The sequence below is a fragment of the Salvia splendens genome, chromosome 21 (genome assembly GCF_004379255.2).
Source record: "Salvia splendens isolate huo1 chromosome 21, SspV2, whole genome shotgun sequence".
NCBI lineage: Eukaryota > Viridiplantae > Streptophyta > Magnoliopsida > Lamiales > Lamiaceae > Salvia > Salvia splendens.
This window is the reverse complement of record NC_056052.1, coordinates 6,979,936-6,999,758: the sequence shown is the minus strand read 5'-3', so window position 1 is coordinate 6,999,758 and position 19,823 is coordinate 6,979,936. Positions and strand designations below refer to the sequence as shown.

The 19,823-nt window shown below is 38.2% G+C and overlaps 2 protein-coding genes across 2 annotated transcripts; one reads left to right on the top strand and one right to left on the bottom strand.

The window, feature by feature from the left end:
* Positions 1-3,687: 3,687 nt before the first annotated feature.
* Positions 3,688-6,672, bottom strand: LOC121783799 (DNA-damage-repair/toleration protein DRT111, chloroplastic-like). Its single transcript, XM_042181981.1, has 2 exons — positions 5,691-6,672; positions 3,688-4,257 (listed from the first exon to the last, which is right to left on the bottom strand). The coding sequence occupies exons 1-2, from the start codon at positions 6,516-6,518 to the stop codon at positions 3,961-3,963; spliced, it is 1,125 nt and encodes a 374-aa protein (XP_042037915.1). The 5' UTR covers positions 6,519-6,672; the 3' UTR covers positions 3,688-3,960.
* Positions 6,673-15,565: 8,893 nt separating this feature from the next.
* On the top strand, positions 15,566-19,734 carry LOC121785037 (U3 snoRNP-associated protein-like YAOH). Its single transcript, XM_042183371.1, has 7 exons — positions 15,566-16,059; positions 16,232-16,574; positions 16,841-17,065; positions 17,483-17,708; positions 17,815-17,990; positions 18,256-18,321; positions 19,054-19,734. Exons 1-7 carry the CDS (start codon positions 15,632-15,634, stop codon positions 19,129-19,131), a joined length of 1,542 nt encoding a protein of 513 aa, XP_042039305.1. The 5' UTR covers positions 15,566-15,631; the 3' UTR covers positions 19,132-19,734.
* Positions 19,735-19,823: the final 89 nt, after the last annotated feature.

The window sequence follows — 19,823 nt, the reverse complement described above, 5'->3', positions numbered from 1 at the left end:
TAATAGAGTCATTTTGCCATTTTGGTACGTTCCATAGTAATAGAATCATTTCCCTTTTTAGTAAAAGTCAACACATTTTTCCATACATACTTTACTCTTTCTTACTTTTTTCTCTCTTCATCTCTCTACCTTTTTCATTTTCCACTTTATTTTCCCTTTACTTAACTCACCTAACACAGATTTTCTTAATCTCCGTGCCGAAAAGAAACGCATCTATTACTATGGAACGGAGGGAGTATTATTTAAGTTTGATAAAAAAATATATCATAAACTTATCATTGTTGCTCACGATTCTCCAATACGAGAAAAAAATATTTAAAAAGTTTGAAAATTATTTTAAACTTATTAAAAAATCTCATATCAACCAAGTCATTCAGTATTTTCAATTGAAATTAATAAACAACTACTACTGTAATGCATTTCGTCAGTTTAATTACTTTATACTACGATTCTAAATTATTTCAAAGATCAAACTCTGCGACCATTCGATAAGACGCAAGGCCTTCTCTAATTTATTTTTATTTTATGTGTATATTTTATTATAATTGATCCATATTTTGTTATCTTAGTCGCACATCTTCTCTATGTCATTTTGTTTTATTTTATTTCATTTCATTCCACTCATATCAGAAATTAAAACTGTATAAAATCGTTTGCTGATATGAAATGTTTCATTTAGAGTGGGTTAAGAGAAGTACATTTCACTTTTTGTTATTGTTTATAATTATTTTAATTGTTTATAATGTTATGAATACTTATTTTAATTAATACTCCTTCCGTCCCTAAAGAATATGCACTTTGGGTTCGGCACGGGTTTTAATATAAAATAGGTAAAGTAAGAGAGAGGTAGGGAGAAAAAGTAATTAAAGTATTGTTAGTAGAGAATAAGTCCCACCTCATTAGAGAGAAAATACTTTCCAAAATTAGAAAGTGAATATGATACGACCACAAGTTCTGAGCCTCAAGAGTCACTCGTACGCCATGAGCCATGCATAGATTGTGGTCCAAGAAGGATGAAAGGCCATGACAAGGAGCTAAGATGTAGCTGGAGTCTGATTCAAACAGTGATTTGACCATTCAAATGACGTCCAAATTCTTTTCCAAGGCTACCAATGTCTTCTCTTTAAAAGAGCTTCGCATGAGTACCTCACACACCTCAATCGGAGTCCGGTGGAGAGAGTTATTGCCAATTTACGAAAGTCGCGCGCTGAAGAGCGAATGACTCCAGAGAGAACGCGCGGCCGAGCGTTCTGTCCGATTTTTGGGTAGAAAGTTCACCCGGCCGGGCGATTTGCCATATCTAAAATGTCCGGTTGGGCGTTGGCACTGTTTTGACAGATTTTATCGATTTTTAGGCTTTTTCTTGGGTTTTCAACCCCACCTATATATACTTATTTGTGAGACTTTAAACCCTGGTGGATTGTTGAATGTTGAATGTTAAAAGACTCCGATGGAGCATCTCCTTTGTGAGATTTTATCAAATTCCTACTTGTAGGTTGCTTGATTTTATCTTATAGATTATGTCAAGTAAAGGTATGCATTTATGGTGGTGTATCCATAAATTGCGGAGTCAATGGAGTGTTTGTCTTGGTGAAAGTAGCAATAGGGTTGCCCTCATTATCTTGTGGGAGGTCTTAGGTCACAAGGAGGATTTCTCCCTCTTTACACCTTTTTCTCATTTCTTTTTCTCCCCATCCAAATTTCTTTTGAGTCTAGTTTTTGTGGCTAGGCTCACCCTATCTTTCATATTTTTATTAAAAATTGAGAGTCAAACACTATTTATATCACATCTTGAGAATATGGAAGAGTTCAATCATAAGAATCCGTATCAGCATATTCTTGTTGGACGGAGGGAGTATTTATTAACTATAAATATCATTATATTCTCTTTATCCTCTTTTTTTAATATACTTACCTTAGAATTTATCTTAATTATTTAAAAATCGTATATCTCGTGCATAGCACAGGTGATAATACTAGTATTGTCTAATGACCTCTTTATTTGTAAGTAACATCCCCTGATTGAACTTTTGGTCACTCATATCCCTCTTAGTGTTGAATACATGCCATCTTGTCTGTGTTTCCTCATCACTAGAATGAATACTTGTCATCCCATTAGACTCATTTCCTTCAATTTCATCCTTTGTTCAAATTTCCATATTCTCACCACACTCATATTCATTAGCCTATCTCATCTTTGCCCTTATTAACATTCCTTTCATTCCCAAGCACTAACATATAAAGGAATATCATTACACCACCATTCAAATCATCAATATTATCATATACTACTAGGGGTGGATCGGTACGGTACACCGTATCGAGAACGTCATACCGCATACTATACCGAAAACTGCAGTATGACAAAATATCATACCGATAACGTACCAAATATTCGGTATGGTTAATTTTTGATACTGTTACCTTACCATTATTGCGGTATACCGAAGTACGGTATGGTATATACCGTAATACCATTATGCAAAAAAAATCAATTTTATACACAAAATATTTAAAAGTAGGATTCTCGGAGATTTTTTCTTTTTAATTCTATTTTATGTATAAATATATTAAATATAATATAATATTTCAACATATACAGATTATTCGGTATACGCCAAGGATTCGGTATACCGCGGTATACTGAATCTACGATATATACCGAATATTCGATATACCACGGTATAGGAAAATTGATACCGTTACCGTACCGAAATCTTTTAGTCCGGTATCATACCCTCCCGAAAATTGCAGTATATCAAAAAAATGGTATTTTCGGTATTTTTTCGGTACGGTAAGTGCAGTATTTCGGTATTTTTTCCCACCCCTGTACTACTAAGTTGATGTCGTTAACTTCAAATGTTAAAATACCATTTAACTCCTCAAGATTATCATCTAACATAAAAAAAATGTAATAAATCAAGTATGCAAAAACACAAATATTCCATAGAGAGATTGACATAAAAATGAAATAGAGAGAAAAATATTTTACATACACAAATTGGAGGTATTGCTTGTCTTGCTCGACTCACTTGTCTATCCGGAATATCAACAGTTGCTTAATGACGATTCATAATTTTTTCCCCCATAATTTCTAATTCTATTTGTATTTAATTGATGAGTGAATTGCCATATAAACATCCAATTGGCGGAGTTAAAAATTGTGCTGACGATTTGTATTAAAACAAAACAAAACAAAACAAAACAAAACGTCAACGTACCTTTTTGTAAACTTGAATTTTTTTGGTACGAATTTGAAATAAGTGTGAAATATTTTGTATGAATAGTTATTCACCCCAAAAATTAGATTTAGCAAAATACCCAAAATTCGAATATCTAATCTGAACTTGATTAAATTTGAATTGGTTTTTTTTTCAAATTTCAGATTTTTGTACATTAAAAATTTAAAAAGAAATCCAAAAGTCTAATGCATACCCCAAAACCCGAAAATCTGAAATTTGGTTATGCAGTAGGCTTGCAAAAACAACTAATGAATTCCTCCAATTTGTATTCTGTAATTTCTGTATTGGCCAACTTTTATTTTTAAAAGAAATCAAGAAAAAAAAATAAGGGATATAAGTCTATATGTAGCAAACTGTTGATGCTTAGAAGAATCACAAAAGTGAATAAAATTAGAAGCAGCAAATTATCGCAATATATAACAAAATAAAACTGAACTCGACAAGATAAGTTCGAAGACTGCTTCTGAGTCGAAGGCACCCTGGAAATTCAACTAAAATAAACGCAAATGCGATATCTGCAGTCAGAAACAAGTTCACATCTCCTCTAGATGAATAATCGAAGCTATACCTTTCAAACCGAGTGTGTCCGAGCTTACAATTATTGAAGCTAAATGGATGTTCAGTAAGAAAGCAGGCCACACAGACCACTCAAGGAAGATGAACACGAGCCTCTTGCACGATTTCAACAGCTGTTAGGATCTTGTTTTCTCCAATAATATCAAAAGAATCCAGGAATTTCCCCAGGCTGGGGAGCTAGCTCGTTGTTACCGAACCTTTCCTCATCATAGAAACCAGCACGAACAACCCTTCCCCCAAAGAAGCGACCATCAAGTTCTATGAGGGCTTTAGTTGCTTGCTCTGATCTCTCAAATTGGATAAAGATTCTCACAGCTTCCTCGTGTGGGAAGTTTGGCTCCGTGATCTCAAAAATCAAGACGCGGGTCACTGTGCCAAATTTAGTACACTCCTCCGCCACCTCACCTTCTAAATCATCATCAACCTCACCAGGACCAACCTTAGGAAAAAACAAAACACGGACTACATGTTTTAGGCAACTCAACACTTCATTCTAGTAAGCAATCATATAAACTGCACAAGTGAAATCATTAAAAACTAATAGAGGCCACAAGCCCAGGTGAAGAACAAGAACCAAACATTGTGGATTACTTTCATGCGCCAAAGTAGGATAGAATACATATACAGTGTCTACCAATTTGAAGTAACTCAAATCCTGTTTCAACTTGTTTACACATGGGAACAAATTAAAACTGGGATATGGTAAATGGGCAGTGCAGGTGCTGCATATGACTTGCTGAACTAAAAAACTGTAAAAGAGAATAGTTGAAAAGATAGACATAAAAATTACTCTTGCAATCCAAACAACAAAGAAACTATGCAGAACATTGATTACCTCAACCAATTAGAACATTCTTTTAGTATATGACAAAATATCACACTAACAGATTCCTCACGAATTAGAATTACACGTTTGAACCATAGGCTCCAATTTGATTCACAAGAGAAATACTACTTCGAATAGATATTAGCTCAATCTTAGTCAATGTTATCAATCTCGTATGGTGGCTTATGGCGGTTCGCCTAAAAACCGCCACAGGGATATGGCGTATTAGCATGGCGGTCAATAATTAAATAAATAAAATATACTTATATATTTATATATAATTCAGAAATTAGAAAATAATTAAAATATAACATTTAAAACACTTTAAACAATTAATAAAGTATAAAATACAACTCTAACCTCCATGTTTCTTGCATAATGCCTCATTCCTAAATACAGTACACATGCAATGTTGTCAAATGTCGGATATGGCGGTGCTATGGCAGCGACATGGTGCTATGGCGTTTCCACCACTGAACGCCATGCCATAGCGCCATGGCGCCGCCATATCCGCTATTTGATAACATTGATCTTAGTTCATTCCTAATGTTTCAAATCCTACCTAGCAATTAGTATTATCTCAACCTCCATAACCCCAAAATTGAACACCAAGCATAAGCAATTTCTGAATTCTACCTCTAGTATATACAAAAGGTGAGTACCCTAGTGATCTATGTCATTCATTGACTACTATCAACAAACACATTATAAGCGAACGTCCATCTCCCCAAAACTGAAATCCAAGCATAAGCAGTTTCTGGATTCTACTACCTCTAGTCTTTATGCAAAGTGATTATCCTAGAGAGAACATACTCCATTCATTACCTAGTACACTATTTAACTAAACTATCCCCAGTCAAATTATAAGTGAAATTAAGATAACCAAATCGTCATCTCTCCTAAGCATCAGCCAAATAAAATAATGACCATCAAATTCCCAAACGCACATAAATTCCATTTTCCCAAAGCTCAAAACATCACAATCACAAACACAACCCAATTAACTAAATGTGATGACCAAATGCATATAAAAATGAAGCCATTACCATATTCATAAGAAGCACAACTCTGGTTGGCGTTCCACTGAAACTAACACTCTTAACCTTCTTACTCGACTCACTGGCATTGACGATCACGCCGCCTCTCTTATCGGTCTTCTTCGCCATCAACGGTGCGGTAATTCCCTGCTCCTGCTTCCCCAGCCCCTGCCCTTCCTTCCACCCCATCTTCGCCATCATTCTCTGCGCCGCAGTCATCTTCCCTTCAGCTCCAAGCCCTAAACCCCCAGTCTCAGATTTCCCAATCCGAAACCCTTCTTCTCTATCTCCCCCACTGGAATTAGGCGGAGGGGAAGGCGATCTCGGCACTCCACCACTCAAAGCCGCCCTCCTCCGCCACGCCTCCTCTCCGGATATGCTCAATTCCTTCTCCCGATCCCTTTCCCTCTCCCTCCGCTCCCTGTCCTCCCTCTCCCTCTCCCTCCTCTCCCTCCTCTCCCTCTCCTCCAATTCCTTCCTCAGCTCCGCCTCCGCCTGCTTCCGCTTCCGCTCGCGGCGGTACTCCTCGTAGTCGTTGGGGCGCGCGGGATCGTACTCCTCCACGACGGAGCTGGTGACTCCGACTAGGGCGGGCTGGAACGCCGCTGCGGTCGGATTAGGGTTTCTGTTCTCGTCGGCGGGTTTATTGGAGAGGGGCGGCGGTACCGGCTTGGGGTGCGGCGGCTTAGGGCGGAGGATTGTTTGGGGAGGGGCGAAGGGCTTGCGGAGCGTGGGCGGCGCCATCTTGGCGCTGCTCGACCAGACATTTGTGGTGGTGGAATTGTCGTCCGCCTTGGACGACGGCGGTGGAAGGTCGCCGTACAAGCCGCCCAGCATAATTGTACAACCACAATTCGATGCGTATGCAGAGATGCAATTGCTGGAAATCAGAGTTGAAAAATTAGAGATTTGGGAGAGATGATTGAAATATCAAAACTCACATTGACCCCTTTTGTAATTGGATTTTTCACTTTCGCCCCCAACTATTATAATTTTCTAGCCGGGTTGAATTGAGTTTGATTTTAGCTCTATTTGATCTTGACTTGCCACTAAATTGCTCAACCCACGTGATTCAATATTAATATTAGGAGCCGTTTGGTTAATAGGTTTAGTCAAGTTAAAGATGATTTATATTGCTTAAACAGTCTAATAGTGATGTTTGGTTTGCAAAATGAGAAAAAGTGATGCCCTTGTTATTTTTTGTCTGTCCGTCTCGAACCGCGTTATTTTCACTAATTAACTCTGTAGGGATCAGATTTATCCGGATTCACTAATTACCGATACCTCTTTTTTCTTGTACAAGATAGCTCAGTCAAACTATCACCCACGCGATGGATTTTATACAAATGAACTAGCTATTACAACAGATTATAGCTAACTAACTCGGACCGCACACTCCTTGACCGGATGCGCTTCTGAGCCTTCGAGAACCTGCACACTTCAAGACCCTAGTTAGTACAATAGGTAGGATCCTCTCGGATCAAGTGCAGTAAGATCAAAGAAATAGAGAATAAGCTACTGGAAACACAATAGATCACAAATATTGCTCAGCCACCCGCCAATAGGGTAGATCCATTCTTCCAAAACCAAGATCCAAGGGAGCACCGAAGGTTCCTCAAGTGAATCACCTCACACACCGGAAACCAACCCCAAAACACTCCTCAACACTGGATCTAACCTCTCACCGAACAAACCTCACAGAAAACTCTCAAGATAAGAAACCCTAGTTTCTCCAGAACTCAGACAAACGAAGCAGTTGCCTTCACCATCACTCACACAAGATCAATCACTCTAAAACCATGAAAGATCATCGTGAAAACCAACTGGGGATCATCACAAAGATGAGAGAGAAGAGGGAATCACAATCGACACACACAGAGAGCAGAGAGAGAGTGAGAGAATAAGAATCAAGAGGCGGTGAGAGTGAGGAGATGGGTGTATATCACCTGGGAAGTGGGCTAGGGCAAGTCACAAGCCCACAGTCATCTGGGCCATTTAATTTCCTAGGCCCAAATAATAGTCCACCATATAACAGCCCAATACAACCAACATACTCCACCTTGGACATTATTCTGGGAAACCAATTGCACTATTGGCTAAGGTTTAAATCATCACAACCTACAAGGTAGTCCCCATAGCACCAAAGAACAAAGTTCATAAGCATAGGGAAACCACCAGGTCTGCCTAATAGACTCCAGAGGGGCTGACACCCAATAGTCTATAGGACTTAATGCCTCTAGCCACTAATCATCCTTACCACAGTAGATTAAGTGACTGAGGTCTTTTTACTCCCGGGACATGCACCTATCCTAGGTCAAAATGTAAAAACTTGATGCAGAAAAGAAGTTTTTCAAGTGGAAAGCATTTAGTTCCCATGTCAGCTGGGTTCTTATCAGTGTGCACTTTTAAAAGAGAAACTTCACATTTTTCTACAATATCCCTAATGTAATGGAATCTTACATCAATGTGCTTAGTTCTATCATGGAAAACAGGATTTGTACATAACTGAATTGCAGATTGAGAATCAGAGAACACAACAGGAGGAGTTTTCACAAAATTAAGTTCAGAAAGCACTCCCTTCAGCCACACAGTTTCTTTCATAGCTTCTGTTATAGCAATGTATTCTGACTCAGTAGTGGATAGAGCCACTATGTGTAGCAATTGTGATTTCCAACTAATACAAGCTCTGCACACAGTAAAGATATAGGAAGTGGTGGACTTCCTCTTATCTCTATCATTAGCATAGTTAGAATTAACATAACCACCAAGTTTCACACCTTCTTCACATTTAGAATAGCACAGACCATACTTTGCAGTATGCTTAAGATATCTCAACAACCATTTCAAACCTTCCCAATGAGCAGGACCAGGATTAGACATGTATCTACTCAAGCAAGACACAACATAGGCAATATCAGGTCTAGTGCTAATCATCAAGTACATCACAGATCCAATAGCATTTGCGTAGGGAACTTTCTTCATAGCATTGATATCATATTCAGATTGAGGGCATAGGTCTTTACTCAACATAAAATGAGCAGCTAAGGGCATTGAAGCAATCTTAGCATCATACATGTTAAATTTTTTCAAAATTTTGTGCACATAGGGTTCCTGATACAAAACAATTACACACTCTTTCCTATTTCTGAAAATATTGATTCCTAATATTTTCTGAGCATCCCCTAAGTCTTTCATATCAAAATTTTCACTCAAAGCAGTTTGCACAACACTTACGGTTTTCAAACAAGGACCCATAATCAGCATGTCATCAACATACAAGAGCAAGAAGACAGGAACATAGCCAAGGTTCTTAACATACAAACATGCATCAAAAGTACTTCTAACAAAGCCCAACTTATGGATATAAGTATTGAACTTAATGTTCCACTGTGTAGGGGACTGTTTTAAACCATATAAAGCCTTTTTCAGCAAGCAAACATGATTAGGAAACTTAGGATCAACAAAGCCTTCTGGCTGTTTCATGTATATTGGCTTATCCAAATCACCATGCAAGAATGCAGTTTTAATATCCATTTGTTTTAATTCCCAATCAAAATGAGCACATAGAGTAAGCATTAATCTCACAGTAGTAAATTTAACAACATGGGCAAATATTTCAGTATAATCTACCCCATCTTATTGAGTAAACCCTTGGCCACTAATCTGGCCTTGTACCTCAGACCCTCCACCTCATTCTTAAGCTTATACAGCCACCTGCAGTCAACCACAGAAGCACCCAGAGGCAGTGGTACAAGTATCCAAGTAAGGTTGATTTTAAGTGAATTCATTTCCTCCAACATGGCTTTATGCCACTCCTTCCAGAACTTAGATTTAGTAGCTTGTTTATAAGTTTGGGGTTCATCCCCATCAGTTTCATGCACATTGAAAGCCAAATTTATCAAATCAACCAGCCCTACATGACCATCATACCTGGCAGGTTTCTTAACATTCAGCCTTCTAGACCTATCCCTAGATAGCACATAGTCATTTAAATTTGGAGCATCAATAGCATTTTGTATCCCTGAGGAACTATTTGACACATTCTGGGCAGGTAAGAGAGCATTCACTCTCATAGGACTTGCATGCATATTATCAACATTGTTATCAGGTAAAGGCACATTGTTCACATCATTATCTTGTAGGTTTCCCTCATTGGGTGTGTCACTAGGAGTATAGATTGGTGTAGTATTCCAGAATGGCTGCTCCACCTCACTTGAAGCATCCACTAGATGCTCCACATCAGTGGGCATATCTGTGGACTCCACCTCAATAAGAGGGTCACTGTCCACATTCTCCAGAGCAAGATTATCAGCCAATCTCAAACAGGGGAATTCAGTTTCATTAAACACCACATCCCTGCTGATAATGACTTTGAACCCAGTCTCATCTCTCAACCAAATTCTATACCCTTTTACACCCTCAGGATATCCCAAGAATACACCCTTTCTAGATCTAGGTTCAAGTTTGTCAGTTTTAGCATGCACAAAAGCAGAACACCCATACACCCTTAGATGAGAAAGATTCAAGGATTTTCCAATAAACACACATTCAGGGCACTGCCCTAACAGAGGTACGGAAAGAGACCTATTTACCAGATAAGTTGCAGTCAACAAAGCTTTACCCCAAAAATTTTTGGACAAACCAGATTTAGATAGCATGCATCTAACTTTATCAAGTAAAGTCCTATTCATTCTTTCGGCTACTCCATTTTGTTATGGAGTATATGGTACAATTTTATGTCTTTTTATTCCAAAACCAGCACACATGTCATCCATTTGCTTATTGCAAAATTCTAGACCATTATCTGTTCTAATTGCCTTAATCCTTTTTCCAGTCTGAGTTTCAATCATGGTGTTCCAAGTAGTAAATTTTCCAAAAACATCATACTTATGTCTCATCAGAAAACACCACACTTTTCTTGAAAAATCATCAATGATAGACAGAAAATACACAGACCCAGAGTGGGAAGACACATAGGTAGGGCACCACACATCCATATGCAAATATTCCAACACATTTCTACTAACATTAGCAGGCACTGGAGTAGGAAATGTGACCCTATGCTGTTTACCTAGCACACATGTGTCACAGAAAGGCAATTCAACATGAACATCAGAATCAGACAAGATAGCATGTTTTTTTTCAGAATATGCAGCCCATTTTCACTCATGTGACCCAGCCTATTATGCCACAACATCAGTTTATCAGATTTCACAACATTGGCACATGCTTTTTCACAAGTTAGAGGCACATCAGTACAAACATACAAACCACACTTTCTTTTAGCCTTAAACAAGCACATAGAACCCTTACAGATTTTCATGCAACCTTCCCCCCACTTTCCACCCATTTCAGAGGTTTCCAGGGCAGTACAAGACATCAAATTATAGCACAACTCTGGAACATATCTCACATCCTTCAGGTTCAACACGTGCCCAAACTCAAATTTTAAACATACAGTGCAAATACCAAGAATTTCACACTTCTTGTCATCAGCCATTGACACATAGGTATTAAACACAGGCTTTATCTCAGTGAACACTTCCTTGAAGGGACTAACATGATAAGTGCAACCAGAATCACACAGCCAATCATTTGATGTAAAAGGACACATAGGGGAGGCATTTATGTTCAACTTCATATTTTGCCACATTTGCAACATTTTCAATCTGAGAGTTATTATTATTATGATTAGGAGGCTTATTCTTCTTAGGCTTGGTACAATCTCTTTTATAATGCCTAGCTTCTCCACAGTAATAACATTTTCTGAAAGATTTAGGGTCCCTACTGTTAGACCTGGAACTAAACTTTTTCCTAGAGTTTGAGCTTGAGTTGGAACCACCATTTGATTCATAACCCCCTCTTGATTTAGATCTACCACTAACATTTAAAACCTTGTTGACAGTAGATTTATCAGAAGCCTTTTCCCTTAATTCAAGTTCCTTATATTTAAGAGAGCTAATTATCAAGTCAAGGGGAGCAAAGTCTCTGCCATATTTAATGGCAGCTTTCACATCACTGTAAGAATCAGGTATGACATTCATTAAGGCAATACTGGTATATTCATCAATTATTTTATTACCAGATCTTTTAATATTTTGCACAAGCTTTTGAAATCTGTCCACATTATCATCAATTTCCCTAGACAAATCAAGCTTAAATTTGAAAAGTTTTTCCAGCAAATACATTCTAGAGGACATAGATGTTTCAGTGAACAGAGTATCAAGCAATTTCCACATTTTAGAAGCAGATTCAATATGATCAACTTTTCTAATCACAGAATCAGACAAATTGAGAATAATAGTAGCCCTTGCCAACTCATTCATTTCACTTAGCTTTTCTCGAGAAGTATCCTCGGGCAAAGTACCTTCCACAGATTTGAAAACTTTTTATTGAATCAAAATGCATTTCAATTTCTGTTTCCAAATCACAAAATCATTCTTTCCATTAAATGGAACTAAACCAATAGGTTGAGACATTTTTGAGACAATTTTAGCAAGAACACAGTGAGCAAAATAAGAACACACAACTTTACACACAGTTAAACACACAGAACACAGTTTTCTCACAGATGTCACCCAAAGACACACAAAACACACAGGTCAGACCTCAAATCCCTGACTGTCACGAGCAACACTGGCTAAGGCTATCCCAGTTCGCAATCACTCACTCTTGGAGGGCGCAGGGGCAGTATAGAGTGCTTGGTGGTCAAGTGAGAAGAGATCAGAGATCAAAGAACAGCAAGAAACCACGGAAGCAAGCCAAAACACAAAGAGAAAACACTGAGAAACCCTAAGCATTGCCAAGGCTGTCTACCAGCAGCAAATATCCCAATCCTATAGTGGCACTAAACAGAAAAAAGTAATCAGAGAGAGTCACAACCAATTTACCAGAGCAAACCCCCACTCGAGGGAGGGTTCAACTTGCCCACCTCCTTTAAGGGACTCGACGTGCCGGAATAGTCCCCCCGTAGCTCTGATACCACTGTAGGGATCAGACTTATCCAGATTCACTAATTACCGAGACCTCTTTTTTCTTGTACAAGATAGCTCAGTCAAACTATCACCCACACGACTGATTTTATACAAATGAACTAGCTATTACAACAAATTATAGCTAACTAACTCGGACCGCACACTCCTTGACCGGATGCGCTTCTGGGCCCCCGAGAACCTGCACACTTCAAAACCCTAGTTAGTACAATAGGTAGGATCCTCTCGGATCAAGTGTAGTAAGATCAAAGAAATAGAGAAGAAGCTACTGGAAACACAATAGATCACAAATATTGCTCAGCCACCAGCCAATATGGCAGATCTATTCTTCCAAAACCAAGATCCAAGGGAGCACCGAATGTTCCTCAAGTGAATCACCTCACACACCGGAAACCAACCCCAAAACACTCCTCAACACTGGATCTAACCTCTCACCGAACAAACCTCACAGAAAACTCTCAAGATAAGAAACCCTAGTTTCTCCAGAACTCAGGCAAACGAAGCAGTTGCCTTCACCATCACTCACACAAGATCAATCACTCTAAAATCATGAAAGATCATCGTGAAAACCAACTGGGATCATCACAAAGATGAGAGAGAAGAGGGAATCACAATCGATACACACAGGGAGCAGAGAGAGAGAGAGAGAGAGTGGGAGAATAAGAATCAAGAGGCGGTGAGAGTGAGGAGAGGGATGTATATCACCTGGGAAGTGGGCTAGGGCAAGTCACAAGCCCACAGTCATCTGGGCCATTTAATTTCCCAGGCCCAAATAATAGTCCACCATTTAACAGCCCAATACAACCAACAAGCTCAGTTATTAATCTCTGCCTCCCCTGCGACAAAGCAAGTTTAGCTGTATTAAAATTTCACTCTCTATTATATCCTCATCTCTCTCTTCCACTTCTCTCTCATCCTCAATTTGGTGTGCCCTTCTCTCCCCCTCTCGATTGTTTGCCTTCCATTCTCCTCTTTCCCTTCCCAACTTCACCGGTCTTTCCCTCTCTACTTTGTCAGCCCTCTCATCTCGCAACATATTTTTCCGTTGGTGCCATCAACTGATGACAATCGTCATTTTCTCCATCGTGCAGCGGCAGTGGATGTCGCTGGTGGTAGTGGCTCCATGGCTGCCGTAGGCTAATTCAGTTGTTGGATATTCTGATTCGAGTGGATGGTGGTTGTGGGCCGTGACGATTCCCAATCGAATTTGAGCCAAAGTTTTTCCTATGTTCTTGTGTAATTGTTCTTGACTTCTTGGATTAGGTAATTTTGTGAGGTTTTAATTAGGATTAATGTAGAATATGCCTTAATTTTGTGTAAATTGAAATAATGAAGATAACTGAATTTTATATGAGCCTCCTTCTTTCATCACCGTTCTTCAATTCATATGTTTTTTTGCCAAAAAAAAATGTTCTTTGTGTTTCAGTGTTCGATTAATTTGTTAGACTTTTGCTCCATCAACTTCTTGTTTATTTTGTTTGGGCTAATATCCGTTGAGTTCTTGAGTTCGTGTATTAATGTAGCAGACTAAAATATATAAATAGAATTGTATATTAACCAATTAACCAGTACTACTAAAATACTAATCTGTCGTAAATTGTCACTAATGATGAAATTTAAAAAATCAATCTTAAAATTTACAAAATTAAGTAAAGCATTAGTAATGAAATGAATTAAAACATATACTAATAATGATAATAATATGCAAGGGTAAGTTTGTCTTTTCAACTTTTATCTAGACACAAAACCGAAGATGTTTTATAAACCAAACAACCCTATAAACATCCAACTTTTTACACTATCTTACATTATATTTACCCCGACTCGAAAACTCTGTCTCATTATAACTATCTTGTGATATCTCATTTCTTGAACCAAATGGGGTCCTTATCGTATTCAAACTCAAGTCTAATTTACTTCCTCTGTCCCGTATAAATAAATCATACTCCCCCCGTCTCACTTAAGAGACACGTTTTCCTTTTTAGTTTATCCCAATTAAGATGATACATTTTCTTTTTTGAAAACTTTTTCTCTCCAATTAATACATCCAACCACTTTTTCTTACTCCTATTAAAATATTTATCTTTCTTTCTCTCTATTTTAATACTTACATCCACATTTTCTATCTCCAATTAAACACTTTAACCAATAACTCCTAAAATCTCGTGCCGGCCAAGAAGTGTGTCATCTTAGCCGGGACGGAGGTAGTATTTTTTTTTCATCCGTCTTATAGAAATAGTTCATATTCATTTATGACAATATTTTTCTTCTTCTCTTTTACTTTATCATTTATATGTTTCATCATCCTCTACACAATTTCAGCTACTTTTTCTCCATCATCTTACTTTATCAATTATGAATTAAAATTTAGGGCAACCCTATATGATCTATTTCTATGTGACAGAGGGAGTATTTTTAGAGGAATTTTGTGGTAAATACTCAATTAAATTTGAGACAAATCTTATTTTTTTAATGTAGTACTCCTTATTATCAAAACTTGTATGGGGCCTTAAAATATTAAGGTGGCGTTCAGTTTGAAAGATTGTATCCCAAGATTAAATTAGTAGTGTGTTTTCATGAGATTTAATCTTACAATTCAATCTTGGATAGATAATCATGAGATAATTAATCATAGCTAACCCTCTATGACTAAAATAATCTCGCAACTCAATCCTAGATTATATCTTGATATTATTTTATCTAGGAAACCAAACACAACCTAAATGTATTATAGATTATATCTTGATATTATTTTATCTAGGAAACCAAACACAACGTAAATGTATTAAAAAAATGGGCATTGTATTGGGCCGTAAATATTAATGTATTGAACAAATGGGCCTAATTTGGTAGGAGATTGAAGCATTTTCATTTATCATTGCAACCCAAAAACCCTACTATCTATCCCTTAAACCTCTTGCTCTCTCCGTTGCAGACACTCCTGCAACTCAGAAAATTATGAAGGGCGGCAAAAGGAGGTCGTCTAATCCGGCCAAGGGCAGAACTAACAGTAAGAAGCGGTTCTCCTCCATCGCCGATGATTCCTTTTTCGAAGCTACGGAGCAGAAGCGGCGCCGCAAATTCGAGAACGACGAAGAGATTAAGAGCAGTGACGAAGATGGAGGTGATTCCGATTCCGAGAAGGAGGCGGGGGAGAAGGAGGAGGAGATAGAGGAGACGCCAGCGGAGAAGCGGAAACGGTTGGCCGACGCCTTTCTCGAGAAGCTCAGGGCGAAGGAGAGGGAAAGAGAGGAAAATGAGGAATCGGAGGAGGAAGGTGAAGGGCGGAGGGAGAGGGAAGGTGAGAGGGATACGCTCATTGCGAAGATTTTGCAGCAGGATCAACTCGAAGAGAGCGGCCGCGTTCGACGAGCTCTTGCTTCGAGGTTTGTTTTATTTTTAGCTCAATTTGGTATGTTGAAGTAAATATGCATAACTGAGCTCAATTTGGGGTTTAGGGATTTTATTTATCGAATTCGAGAAATTTAGCATGTGATCGTTATTGATGTTTTACTGTATAGGTGTTTGAATTAGGATTGGTTTGTGTATTGTTTTTAGGGTTCAGAAGCCAGAAAGGAGTGAAGGGTTTCGATTTTTAGTAAAGCACAGGCAATCTGTCACTTGTGTGGCTCTATCTGAGGATGACTCTAGGGGATTTTCGGCTTCCAAGGATGGTACCATTGTTCACTGGGATGTTGAGACTGGGAAGTCCGAAAAGTACCTCTGGCCTTCTGATGAAGTTTTGAAGGCTCATGGTTTGAAGGACCCGCAAGGTCGAGCTAAGAAGCAAAGTAGACAGGTTCTAGCATTGGCTGTTAGCTCTGATGGTCGGTATCTAGCTAGTGGAGGCCTTGATCGGCATGTTCATCTGTGGGATGTTCGCACACGCCAGCACCTTCAGGTGTGATTCAATTACATTGCAACATATTTTCGAAGAGGGAATTGGATTTTTTGCTGCTAGATTGCAACATGCTCTCTTGCTATAATCATACTGACTTTGTTTAATAAAATTTGAATCTTTGTTGATGTTTATTGGGGATTTCTATATTCATTAATTCATTTGATGCTGCATATACTTGGATAATGAGCATAGAAAGATTCAAGCTTGCACTGGAGCTTTTAATATATTTGCTTAACACCACAATTTGCGTATAATGTTGTATGCAGGCTTTTCCGGGACATAAAGGACCTATTTCTTGCTTAACATTTAGGCAAGGTACTGCAGAGCTCTTCTCTGGCTCATTTGATCGTTCTATCAAGATTTGGAATGCAGAAGATAGGACTTACATAAGCACACTATTTGGTCACCAGAGTGAAGTTTTAACCATTGACAGCTTGAGAAAAGAACGTGTATTGACTGTTGGACGTGACCGTACCATGCATTTGTGGAAGGTAATTTAAACCTTTTGAAGTGGTTGCAGCAGTAGCTACCGAGTATATAACTATATACTCATATTCCCGCTGGCATCATTTCTCTCATGTGTGATATCTGGCTAACTGAGATGCATCAGTACATTGGGAACTGGGATAAGTAAATCAACATTCTTATCATCTTTCTGCAAATTCTGACTTAAATTAAGTTGCCACAAATGAAATGCATTAGCCCAACTATAAGAATTGAACTGTTTTCAAGCTTTAATATTGTTGGGTTCATTAGGGAAATTTGTACCATGGTTTCCCTGTTTCTATCTCATACCCTTGTTAACTGGATATGTTATTCACTCTTCAACTTGGTTAGATTGTGCAATTGATAGTTTTACTTCTCATGCCATTATTTGACTATCGTATTTGTTACATATGCAATAATAGGTACCGGAAGAATCACAATTAGTATTTAGAGCTCCGGCATCTTCACTGGAGTGCTGTTGCTTTATTAATAATGATGATTTCTTGTCGGGTTCTGATGATGGAAATGTTGAGCTCTGGAATGCGCTGCGCAAGAAGCCTGTCCATATTGTAAAGAATGCACACGTCTCATGTAGTGAAAACAAGTCTGATCAGAATAATTTGGAAGGGCTCTCAAATGGCCACAAAGGTTACTAAATGCAACACTGTCTGAGTCTATAACAATAGCCTATCTGCTATCTTAATTCATGGAGCTCTGTTCATGAAATTCATAATTCTTAGTTCATCTTCTACAGAAAATGAGGCCCAGGATTCATCAAGAAATGGTTCAGCTGCTCTTTCCTGGGTCAGCTCGGTGGCTGTCTGTAGAAGCAGTGATCTTGCTGCTTCAGGAGCTGGAAATGGATTAGTGCGCCTTTGGGCTATTGAAAATGAGTCTAAAGGCCTTCGTCCCTTATTTGAACTCAACTTGGTAAGAGTTTGCTTTCTATTTCTTCCAGATTGTTGAACAAGCTTTCTCGTATTAGTTTGATGACATAATCGGTGCAAATTTCCCGGGCCTTCACTTACAAAGAGTACATTCAGGCTCTTAAAAGACACATTGACCCCAAACAAATTACTATCTCACCTGTGTGGATATCATATAGAACTACCTCAATGCTCATTTTAATTTTATTGATTTGTATATAATTCTGTACTTTATGTCTTACATTGTTATTCTGATGGTCTAAACGCAGGACGGATTTGTAAATTCTTTGGCATTTGCGAAATCTGGAAAGTTCCTAATTGCTGGGGTTGCACAGGTGAAGCTTCTTTGATCTCAACTTATATGTTTAGATCTTCCCGACATCTGAAGTTTGTGTTATAATGTGAGAAGTGGTGAAACTTCTCTTATTTGAGTTCTAGCAATCGAGTTGGAAAAAGTATTCTTACTCTTATTTGGCATTGTTCTTGTGTCTTACATGGTCGATGTTGGCTTTCCTCTATACTAAAAAACTTTTTCGAATGGCATCTTCATGCAAGTATCTTTTGTAATTATGTCATCTCTTGCTATCCTTACAAAATGAGTGTCTTTATTGATGTGCTAATTTGGATAACAATGTGTTTAACTTTGAATAAATAAGGGAAGCCACCTCAATTGCACATTAGAAGAAAACGGTATCATGTGAAATTTGAAAACATCCCACCTAATAAAGCTAGAAGAAATCGGTAGAATTTGACTTGTAAAAATAATATAACCTCCTAGTCCTTCATGCTAATATGCACGCGGATTATTATTTATCATCACCTGAATCGAGAAGGGTTAAGCTCAAATGTTGTATCATATAGGATTGTTTAACTCTTCATCTACTGTCGTGTAAATATTCCTCAAAGATATGCACTGATTGCATAATTCATAAAAGATGTTAACGTAGCTTGGCTTAGATGCAATGTGGAGTTTGAGCACATCTAGTAGTATTTCGTAGGCAATCTTGATATCTTAATAGACATATATACACTCTCTAGTATCAATCAAACATTTTATCTCTTGGCAGGAGCCTCGATTGGGAAGGTGGGGACGTGCTGCTTCTGCTAAAAATGGAGTTGCATTACATCCTTTGAAGCTGTCTTGACCCTATATTCCACATTCAGTCTTCTCAACGATGAGATTATAAAGCAAAATTTGAGAGCCTGCTTTCTGCTTCTCTGACTCTGACTGATATCTCAATCTTGAACTCTGAAAAGAAAAAAAGATCACCCCTGTATCGAATCAATGGTTGTCAACGTTTAGGGCCTCTCAAAATTGTTCGTGGCTCGAGATATGAGGAAGCTAATCTGTGCTATGTACCAACCGGGAGACTAAGGTAACTTACTTAGATATTGGTGAGTGTGAAGTGTATCGAGAACCTCGTTTCCCGGAGGTCGACCGGCTTAAAGCCTAAAGAAATCCTTTCCTTGCGTTCCCTTTGTCTCGACTGTAGAAGGCCTCTCATTTTGCTGATAAATTTTGTATTTGATGGAACCTTTCTTCAACTTGGCCAGTTTTGGATTTTGTTAGATAGTGTATAATCTATCATTAAATTTTGTGGGGGAAAAACATCATTTGATGTACTCCCTCCCCTCCATTAGAAATGAAACATTTGCTTTTCGGCACGATATTATATGTAGTGTTATTTTCCTTTTATTTATGTGAGGAAAATGTGCTGGAATTATTATATAAATGGGCCTTTTCACTATTTTATAGATCTCCTTCTAACATGTCATACTTTTAGCTCATATATAGGGAATAAATTATTTTATAAACCACGAAATACTCCTTTCGTCG

Excerpts from the sequence above, each read along its gene's own strand:
- LOC121783799 (XM_042181981.1), bottom strand. The coding sequence starts at position 6,518 with ATGCTGGGCGGCTTGTACGGCGACCTTCCACCGCCGTCGTCCAAGGCG. Across the intron at positions 4,258-5,690 it reads TTGTGCTTCTTATGAATATG|GTTGGTCCTGGTGAGGTTGA; the intron begins GTAATGGCTTCA and ends TTTTTTCCTAAG.
- LOC121785037 (XM_042183371.1), top strand. The coding sequence starts at position 15,632 with ATGAAGGGCGGCAAAAGGAGGTCGTCTAATCCGGCCAAGGGCAGAACT. Across the intron at positions 17,066-17,482 it reads GTACCATGCATTTGTGGAAG|GTACCGGAAGAATCACAATT; the intron begins GTAATTTAAACC and ends ATGCAATAATAG. Across the intron at positions 17,991-18,255 it reads CCTTATTTGAACTCAACTTG|GACGGATTTGTAAATTCTTT; the intron begins GTAAGAGTTTGC and ends GTCTAAACGCAG.